The sequence below is a fragment of the Lycium barbarum genome, chromosome 7, assembly GCF_019175385.1.
Source record: "Lycium barbarum isolate Lr01 chromosome 7, ASM1917538v2, whole genome shotgun sequence".
NCBI lineage: Eukaryota > Viridiplantae > Streptophyta > Magnoliopsida > Solanales > Solanaceae > Lycium > Lycium barbarum.
The window spans coordinates 108447723-108458769 of record NC_083343.1 but is presented as its reverse complement, the minus strand read 5'-3'; the positions used below and the strand labels follow the sequence as shown (position 1 = coordinate 108458769).

Sequence of the window (11047 nt, the reverse complement as noted above, 5' to 3'; positions counted from 1 at the left end):
CTTTCCCCAGCAAGTATACAATCTTGCACCCTCCTAGCGTCTCGTAGCTCGACACTGGGGAAATTTTGGAAGCTATGACGTGGGTACGCGAATATTTTTCGGCCCTAAACAATCCTTCCCTTTTTATAATTTTTCTCACAACCCTTCCAACGGATGGAGAGTATTGTCAAAGCTCTATCAACGTCTGGCTTCTTTTCCTGTACATCTCCCTTTAGTAATCCTTTGTCGAGCCAAAATAGGCTACACGTCAATGTCTTCGTCCAAAAACTCTTTCATCGTCTCCGGTCGAAGAGGGACAAGCTGTTAACACCTAATTTTGGCTCGCCATGCTTAAAATTAACGTTTTGGAGGCCCTGATTCGTTAAAGAGCACAAAATAGCTTTTTACACATTTTTACATTTTTTCGACAATTTATTGATGATTATCCTTATTTTAGAAATTTTATCAATTCATTGTCATTTTTAAGAATCATTATTTTTGCACATGTACAGCGTAATACTACCATTATGTGCAATTAATAATTATTTGTTAATTTTATAACAGTACATTTTTATATCTTATACATTAATATTTATATTTTACACTTACATTATTATTTATACATGTATTAATTAACTATATTTTAGTACAGTCCGTCAGTCCAGAGAAAACCAGAGCAATTAATCTTTAAACGCAGAGCAAAAATTCGATCAAGTCAAGGTCTCGTCACCTTTTTAAAAGTTGACATTTGAAGTAACGGGTTGAATTCTTCGTCCATTGGTTAATACATCTTTACACATTAGTTAAAATAGGTAAAGGGGAGGGGGTGCATTCTTTTATTTTTTAGACAAAATAAGGGACGATTTTGTATTATAAAGGAAAAGGGAGGGGTTAATTTTATTTCTCATCTTCTACACACACAACACACTAATTTTCAGTTTTTTTTTTTTCATATTCACACCTAACAAAAACCTTAATATCCTCTCTTCTTCTTCCTTCCCCAAAAATAGCCGCTGCCCTCCACGTCGGAGCTCCAAGCTCCGGTGAACTCCGCCGACCACCACCCTCACTACCACGCCGCCCTTCCCCCATTTTTCCCTTTGCTCTTCCTCACCACAGTCACGCCTCTCACTCCCCACTTCGTCTCCCTCTCTCTCTCTCCATTTTCAGCCGCCAACCATAACCGCACTACCCGAGCTCGCTGACGAAGCTCACCGGAACTCCGGCGGATCTATCTCCACAACACCACGAACCAAACGACCCCCCAAATAACCCCCCCCCCCCCCTCCCCTTTTTGCCTTCTTCACTGTTCCGGCTAGGAGCTTTATGCTCCGGTGAACCGGAGCAGCCAACCACGACCCCTACAAACCACGACGCCACCATCTCCCACTTCGCTTCCCCGCCTCACTGCTTTTTCCTCCTTCACTTTCCAGTCCCCTCTCCCATCACCACCGCTTCTCCGACCAAACCACGCCGGAGCAGCCAATAAACACCTCACTCAACCAAACGCCACCAACCAACGACCCTTTGCTCTATTTGTTTTTCATTTATTTATTTTTGCATTTCTATTGTTGCTAACTTGGTTATTGGTTGGATTTTAAATTTTTCTTATTTGTTCTTGGCTTTGATAGCTGGAATTGATAAGTTTCAGGTAACTATTGCTATGCTCTTGATCTCTGCATCGTGATGCTACTGGTTTGGCCATTGTTTGGTCTAGTTTTGTACCATTTTTGGTGTCTCGTGTGATTTATACACCTCTCCGGCCACTTTTGATTTTGTCTAGTGGTCTTGGCCGGATCCTCTACTGTTTTGCTGATGTTCGGATTGATGTTTTACATTCTATTAAAATTGGGATTGAACGGATACTGCACCTTGGCCGATGAAGAACTTTCCGTCGATTTCCAGGGCCTCCTATGTACAAAAGACGTGTGTTTTATTTTAAGTTTATCATTATTTTTTTTATTGATTTGATGGTTATTTATTCTCTTACTAACACTTTTACTAAGTGTTTATACAGGTACCCGGAGATACATCCCGAAGATGACACTCGGAAGGAACCTCGAAACTTCATCGAATCACTGTTTGTATTTACTTTCCGCATTTTTTTATATAACTGTACAAAACATAAACTCATAGTATAGTGGAAACTTTATTTTTGGAATGACGGGTTGATATATTTATTTATTTGTCGCCTTGTTTGTTAAACTTTAAAATTGTCATTCGCTTTAGGCAAAACTTAGACCGTCAATACTTTCATAACTAGATTAAATTGACTTGGTATAAATACTTTGTTAAATAAATTCACACTTTTGATTATTAGGCAAACATATTAGTCCATCCTTTATATTATATTCTTTATACACTCTTAATACAACTTACATTTTATATTATTTCGTGTACACTAATACATATTTTAATTAAGTTAAATCCACCTTTTGACGCTAGGCAAATATTAAGTCGTCCATTTACAAATCTTTTATTCTTTAGAGGCATTACACATTTTCACTCATTTTTTATCCACAATTCCTTATACTTATTTTTTACCAATACGTTTTAAAATTATTTTGTTCCTTATTCTTTTGATAGGATATTCATTAAACAAGAACTCTTTTTAACTAAACGGTAGAAACAAGTCAGATAAACTTCACTTTTCTGAATAATTTTGTTTTATAAAATCTTTACACCAATGAATATTCGTAAATTAGTTTTACATTATTTATGCAGTAATATACCTAGTTATACAATTCTTTATACATTTTAGGTTTGACGTACACTTTTTTTACACTTGAAATATGTTCTTTATATGTTTAATATACATATATTCTTTTAATATACATAGACGCACATTCTTTATATCCTTGATATATTTATTTTTACATAGTCTTACATTTTTTTATATATTCTTAATATAGTTATACATTCTTTATACTAACATATATATATATATATATATATATATATATATACACACTCTTTGTACTAACAAATATACTTTTATACTTACGAGGTACAAACTCTTTATACTCTTTTATATATTCTTTTTTACTGTACATTCTTTATGAATATTTGATACTTGATGTAAATACATTTTTATACATTGTATATACTTAGGATATTATCACCTAGTGTAGCTTTTCATAAAGTCGTAACATTTTGAAAACAGGTAATAATAATGATAAACATATAGATAATCCCCCTCTAGTATTCAGTTAAACTAAGTCTAAGGACTGTCTTTGGGCAGGCTCTAAGGGATGCTTAATACCTTCCCCTCGGGGTAAATAAAACCCTTATCTAGAATCTTATAGGTTTCGTGGACTAAAAATGGAGTAGACACACAAATACATATAGGTTTCCTATTTTTCCTTAAAAATTAGGTGGCGACTCTAACCCTTTTAAACCAGTTAGAAGAACCGTGAAGTTGCAAACTACATTGGACCCGTTCAAAATATGGTGTAACACATAATACAAACTTTTACTAGTTGGCCAACTTAGCTAGCACGTTCGAACCATGTGAATTGATACTATTCAACACAACGACCATCGTCAACTATATATATGTTCAATTATTTAATTTACATAATACAAACTTTTACTAGTTGGCCAACCTGGCTAGCACGTTCGAACCATGTGAATTGATACTATTCAACACAACGACCATCGTGTTCAATTATTTAATTTACATAATACAAATTTTTACCAGTTGGCCAACCTAGCTAGCACGTTCGAACCATGTGAATTGATACGATTCAACACAACGACCATCGTCAACTATATATATGTTCAATTATTTAATTTACATAATACAAACTTTTACTAGTATATAAAATGTATTTAATTACTATATATGTTCATGAGCTAAACTAAACGACTCCAAATGTATCATGGAGGATGTGCATAGGATACATGAAAAAATAGTACTCGGGTTATAATGGACAGGACACAGTCCTTCTTGCATAATACTGCTTTGCGTTTACTTAATGTTGGATCTTTCCTTATAATTTAATCATCTGGATTAGAAATATGTGACTCAAGTAGGAGCATGTTCGATTTTCCATTTGTTAGCGGACACGTAAAAAGAAAGAACACAATATTTAACGTGGTTCGGATCAAAGTGATCCTACGTCCACCAAAGAACAACTGTCTTTATATCATTAACAAAGGAAGGGGAGATATCCCAATCACACCTAAGAGGATTGCTCTCTCAACTCTATACTCACTACAAAGGATTTATGTATTTTGGGATGGTTCAACAATAAAGAGTGGTCATCCTTTTATAGATGACCAAACTTGGGCTCCGAGCACAAAAATAAATACAAAATTTGTCCTCCACTAATTTTACTTGATCTCCAAGTTCACTTGCTAGCCAAGTATATTGGCACATATGATTTACTACCACATTGTCCAAACCAACTCTTTCAATCTCCATCTTGGTTTGTGTCACGAGCATGCTTATAAACAACTCTGGTCAAAACTTCTAAGCTTACTGGGCAACCCCGTTGTAAGAAACAAGAAGAATCAAACCATTGTTGAACATACCACATCCACCTAACAATTGTTCTCTTCGAAGTTGCATCAGTTGATGAGTACTCCCGCTAAGTCCTTGTAGTGTGCAAACTTAGCGAGCGGGACTATCTTGGTCAACATGTCTATAGCGTTATCATATGCGATAACCTTCACGACCTTCATAGTTCCCTCATCGATAACATCTCGAATAAAATGAAATCTGACATCAATGTGTTTAGTGCGCTCATGAAATCTCTGATTTTTAATAAGATGAATAGTACTTTGACTATCACATCTAAGAGTTGATTCCTGCTGAACCAAATTCATTTCTGCCACTAAACCTTTCAACTAGATAGCTTCTTTCACCGCCTCCGCTGCTTCCATGTATTCTGCTTCTGTTGTAAACAAAGCGACAATCAACTGCAAAGTCGATTTCCAAATAACGGCACTGCCAGAAGAGTGAAGATGTATCCAGTTGTGGACCTACTTCTGTCAAGATCTCCTGCATAGTCAAAATCCACATAACCGAGAACTGAAATACCTCCAACACCTTTTCGAAAGGTCAAACCAACATTAGAAGCTCCCTTGAGATATCTCAATGTCCACTTGAAAACTTCCCAATGCCTCTTTCATGGGTTGGACATGTATCTACTTACTACGCTTCCAGATTGACCAATATTTGGACTTGTGTATACCATAGCACATAATGCCACTAACTGCACTGGCATAAGAAACCTTTGACGCATGCTCCACCTCATTCTTAGACTGAGGGATTTGTAACTCTGATATTTTAAAATAAGGGGCTAACAGTGTACTTATAGGCTTGCACGTATGCATATTGATTCTCATAAGAACCCTTTCGATGTACCTCTTCTGAGAAAGATGTACCATACCGTCTTTTCTTCATATTTTCATACCAAGGATTTTCTTTGCAGCTCCCAAAGCATTCATGTCAAATTCCTTACTCAACAGTTTCTTCAAAGAATTTATCTCTGTAATGTTGTTAACAGTAATAAGCATATCATCAACATACAAAAGTAAATAAATCATTGAGTTACCAGGCATATTCTTGTAATACACACTGCTATCAAATGCACTGCTTGAGAATCCGTGTGTAGTCATGAATGCATCAAACCTCTTGTACCACTGTTTAGGGGATTTCTTCAAACCATACAAAGATTTCTTTAGTTGTTATACATGATCTTCTTTTCGTTTAGCTACGAAATCTTCAGGATGATTCATATAGATTGTCTCTTCTAGATCACTATGCAGGAAAGCAGTTTTGACATTTAGCTATTGAAGCTCTAAGTTGAATTGTTCAACCAATGCTAGTAGCACGCATATTGAGCTATGCTTCACGAATGTGGAGAAAATCTCATTGTAGTTAATTCCCTCATTCTGATTGAAACCCTTTGTAACAAATCTCGCCTTGAATCTAGCATCTTCCACTTCAGGAATTCCCTCTTTCTCTATGTAGACCCATTTGCATCCAACTGTCTTCTTCCTCTTTTGCCTCTGATTTTTGTGAAGGGAGTCCATCTTTTCGATTATGGATAACTTCCATTATGAAGAATCCTTTCATGAAGTTTCTTGACCAAACGAGGAGGGCTCAAGATCCTTAATCTCTTCTTCTGCAGCTACGAACGCATATGCAATCAGATTTGTTTGCTCTATAAGGCGTTCCAATCTTCGTATCTGCCTCTTCTCCCTTACCTTCGCAATTGTGTATGGTTTATTGACAGTAAGTTCTTAAGATCTACACCTTTTGACTCATCTTCAACTTGAGTCTCTTGATCCTTTTCCTTGGTAAGCTCCAAGAGAAGCTCCACCTGCTCGTTGTTCTCATTTCCTGAAACTCTACGAAAACTTTACGAGGATCAAATATAGAGGATTCATCAAAGGTTACATCTCTACTAACTATAAATTTGAGTAAAGACAAACACCAAAGCTTGTAACCTTTTACTCCTTTCACGTACCCTACGATATGTCCTTCTTAGCCCTTGGTTCAATATTTCCTTCATTAACATGATAATAAGTTGGACACCTAAATACTCGTAAGTATGAATAGTTAGAGGATTCACCTTATCATACCTCATTCGGAGTCTTAAAGTCAATCGCCGATGCTGGAGATCAATTGAAAATATGAACAGTAGTGTGAACTGCTCCAGCCCAAAATTCTTTGGACATTTTGGCTTGTAAGAACATACAACGAGCCTTTTCAAGAAGAGTTCTCGGCAACTCCATTCTGTTGTGGGGTGTGCCTGACAGTCCTATGTCTTGTGATCCCATGAACCTTGCAGAAATCATTAAACTCTTCACTGAAAAACTCCAAGCCATTGTTTGTGCGAAGATACTTGATTTTTTGCTCCATTTGATTCTCAACCAAAATCTTCCACTCTTTAAATGCTTCACAAGCATCATTTTTTACCTTCAAAAAATGCACCCAAACCTTTTGTGAGAAATCATCAATGAAAGTGACAAGATACCTCTTTCCTCCCTTCGATGGAAGTTTAGAGGGACCCCATAAATCTGAATAGATGTAGTCTAGCACCCCTCCTATCTTGTGCTTTCCAATATTGAAGCTGACTTTCTTCTGCTTCCATAGAATGCAGTGCTCACAAAATTCAAGTGTGTTGATCTTCTCACCTTTCAAAAGGTTATGATTGCTCAGGATCTCCAGTCCATGTGCGCTTATATGACCCAGTCTCATGTGCCATAATCTTTCCTTGTCATCATTAGATAACTGCACTGTAGATGTATTTGTAGAGCCAACAACGGTGCTTCCTGCCAATGTGTAGATAGCATCCTACAACTTGCCTTTCAGCATGACTAAAGAACCTTTAGTCGCTTACATAATTTCTCCTTTACTCATGTACTTGTATCCTTGCTCATCTAGAGTACCAAGGGAGATCAAATTCTTCTTTAAATTAGGAACATGAAGGACTTCTGTAATAGTCCTCACGGCTCTATTATGGCAACGAACCTGAACTGAGCCAATGCCAACTATTGCACAAGTTGCATTATTGCCTATTACTATGGTTCCTTCACTTTTCTCATAGCTGCTAAAACAATCTCTTCGGAACGTCATATGCAGAGTACAAGCAGAGTCTAACACTCATTTGTTTCCATAACTTCCATTATTGCATGACATTGTAAGTACATAATCATTATCTAAATCATGTATATGTTCAACTGTGGATGCACTCGCCTTTTCCTTGTACTTTGACTTTGGAAAATCTCGTTCAAAGTGCCCCTTCTTGCCGCAGCCCCAACAATATGCATTCTTCTTATTCACATGAGACTTTGATCTGTGCTTTGATTTGCTTCTTCTCTATTGGCTAGTCCGGCCTCTCACAAAGAGTCCATTTGCTTGATCATCTCTGTCTCCTTCAAAATGCCTCCGCACATCACTAGAGTTACGTGCCTGGCACACTTGCTCAAGGTTGATAGCCTCCTTGCTATACATTATTGAATTCTCGATATCACGATATCCTGAAGTCAATAAAAATAGCAGAGCACATGAAAGCGTCTCCTCGTCCTTTTTTAATTCCCGTAGTCTGTAAATCTATGAAAAGTTTATTAAAAGCACCTAAATGATCTTGTAACAAAGTACTTGAACCCATCTGAAATGTGTGGAGACGTCGTTGTAACAACATCCTTGTTGTCACCGATCGGTCCTAGTAAAGCCCTTGAAGCTTGTCCTATAACTACTTGACCGTCTTTTCGGTACTTGTACTCACTTCACAAAATATGTTAGGTGCAAGAGATAGTTGGATTAGACTCGATGCATCCCCTTCAATATTCTCCTTGTCGGAAGTCGATGTACCATCGGGATACTTTTCGTCAATAGCATGGATTGAACTTTCCCTCTGCAGTAACGCCATCATCTGGATCTTTAAGCTATTGAAGTTGTTGCGCCCACTAAATCTGTCGATTTCAAACTTCATGGAAGTCATCTTTGCTTGTTCTTCCTCCTTGGATCTTCAAAAAGTCCTAACGCTTTGATACCAATTATTAGCGGAAACGTAAAAGAAAGAACATAAGATTTAACGTGGTTCAGATCAAAGTGATCCTACGTCCACCAGAGAACAACTGCCTTTGTATTATTAACTAAGGAAGGGGAGATATTCAATTATACCTAAGAGAATTGTTCTCTCAACTCTATACTCACTACAAAGGATTTATGAATTTTTGAGATGGTTCAATAATGAAGAATGATCATCCTTTTATAGATGACCAAACCTGGGCTCCAAGCACAAAAATAAAAAAGGAAAAATAAATACAAAATTTTCCTCCACTAATTTTACTTGCTCTCAAGTTCACTTGTTAGCCAAGTATATTTGCATATGTGATTTACTACCACATTGTCCAAATCAATTCTTTCACCATTAATTAAACTAAAGTGAGGCTCACATATTACAAATTGTTTTTCACTTATATGTATTTTCATCATACCAGACTACTTCAATTTTCACGAGGGATAGTCTTGAAAACTATGAGTATATGTTCTCACTCTTTCTTGTGTTCTTCAAGTTTACACTATTCTGGTATCTTCAATTTGCACTTGATCGCCATAGTAGGAGCCTAGGAAGTAATATAAAGATTCATTCCGCTTGCTTCGAGAATTGAACGTACAATATAGTAATTTAACACAAGGAGAAAAAACCAACATTATTACATTATTTCTCTGACATGTCCATATCTTGTTCCACCCTCTCTATCCCTTTCTTGCGTGTCCCCATGAACCGCTTTTCAGAATTCGTGTTCGCCTTCTTTCTTCCATACGGAAGGATCATGGGGTTCTCTCAACCGTGCACATGCATTATTCTATGTTTGCGTAAATTAAACTTCATGAGCTAAGTTCTACAGTGACGAGAAGATGGGGACACCTACTAAAGTAGCTCCACCATCGACTATGAAAACATTGCCCGTTACATATTCCGAAGAATCATGGATTAAGTACTGGATGAGTGACGTTAAGCCCGGATCTGTAGTCCCAAGATATCTCTGAGGAAGCGTTCTGAAAAGAAACTTATGGAACCATTTCTGTTGAATAAGGCTCTCTGTTATCTCTGATTTGAAAACTCCCGGTGATATTGAGTTCACTCTGATATTATCTACTCCCAATTCAATCGCCATAATCTGCCATTCGATCATTTGAATGCAATTAATTAATGCATCATATATATATGAGAAGAAAATAGCAGGACAATTCATTTGTTCATTTCTTCAAACTACGCATACGACACTTAACTGACGTACCTTAGTGACCATGTCAAGAGCCATCTTTGAAGAAGCGTAAGCAACAGTCCCCGGTACTACTACACGATTCAGACCAGCAATTGAAGTGATGTTAATAACAGATCCTCCGCCCTGTTTAGCATCGCTCATGCGTTTACAAACATATTTCGAGACCAGCCATGCCCCTTTTAGATTTGTGTTATATGTATGGTTCCACTCCTCCTCTGTCAATTCCACCAAAGAGCTCACACTACCTATACATTGATTATAAGCAACCAGTAAAATCAATTCTACATATATAAGTCCTACAATATTATATACTCCATTGACTACTAGCAATTACTCCCTCTTTCCTAATTTAATTATGTAGTACTGTTCGGTTTTGAAAGTGAAATATCTTAATTTTGACAGAAAATTTGGATATATAATCTTCAAGTTTTTTGGAATAAATTTACATATTTGAAAATTACATTATAATTTATAATAATTAACAATTTAAAATATTTGAAAGACATTTGAAAAAATGAAGGTTCAAGAAAAACTCATTTAACCCTCGTAATCCGATCAGTGTCACATAAATTGAGACGTTAGAGAGTATATAGTAATGAAGTAGCCTAGAATTTTATAATACTCAAGTACTTACCTCTAACGCCGGCATTGTTAACCAAGGCATCGATACGTCCGAAGGCGTCCCAAGCTATTTGTACAGCGGACTCAATTGTAGCACCATCGGCAGCTACGTCAAGCTCAACGGCGGTTGCACGTGTGGGTCCCCCTGAATGACTATTAATTTGGTCGCACAAAGATTTCAGTCTATCAACACGACGAGCGGCAGCAACGATCCTGCAACCGGCTTTGGCCAAGTCGAGACAGAACTCTAGCCCGATTCCCGATGACGCCCCTGTCACCATCACTACTTTTCCGCTCAAGTCTTTCCACGGCTCCATTTTACTTAAGTCTAGTTATGTAAAATGAAGTTAGAAATGTAACGTAATGCAGAGAAGAATAAGTCATATATACAAGTGTTAAACTTCTTCAAGGCTAATATATATAAAATGTAACAGTGCTTGCTAGTATAAGATACAGTGCATGAAGCCGCCTAGAATATATATATATATATATATATATATATATATATATATGTGGTACTAGCACTAAATTTGACTAGATGTTTTAGTGGAAGAGTTATTTGAAATTTCACGATATGTGGTGGTAATTCATGTACCTTTGAATCGGGGTGATTTTTCACGTAAAATCGTGTGTTCTTTATTTTTCCATCAGAGACTAGCAAGCAATGTCATATAATTAAGCCAGTTCCATCAGT

The 11047-nt window shown here is 36.9% G+C and overlaps 1 protein-coding gene across 1 annotated transcript; it reads right to left on the bottom strand.

Moving 5' to 3' along the window:
• Positions 1-9074: 9074 nt before the first annotated feature.
• Positions 9075-10799, bottom strand: LOC132603729 (uncharacterized). Its single transcript, XM_060316912.1, has 3 exons — positions 10367-10799; positions 9745-9977; positions 9075-9624 (listed from the first exon to the last, which is right to left on the bottom strand). Exons 1-3 carry the CDS (start codon positions 10668-10670, stop codon positions 9346-9348), a joined length of 816 nt encoding a protein of 271 aa, XP_060172895.1. The 5' UTR covers positions 10671-10799; the 3' UTR covers positions 9075-9345.
• Between the last annotated feature and the right edge of the window lie 248 nt (positions 10800-11047).

Bases quoted from the DNA above. Each gene is read 5' to 3' on its own strand.
- LOC132603729 (XM_060316912.1), bottom strand. From the start codon at position 10,670: ATGGAGCCGTGGAAAGACTTGAGCGGAAAAGTAGTGATGGTGACAGGG. The intron at 9,978-10,366 runs GTAAGTACTTGA...ATCAATGTATAG, and splicing joins TAACAATGCCGGCGTTAGAG to GTAGTGTGAGCTCTTTGGTG. The intron at 9,625-9,744 runs GTACGTCAGTTA...ATCGAATGGCAG, and splicing joins CTCTTGACATGGTCACTAAG to ATTATGGCGATTGAATTGGG.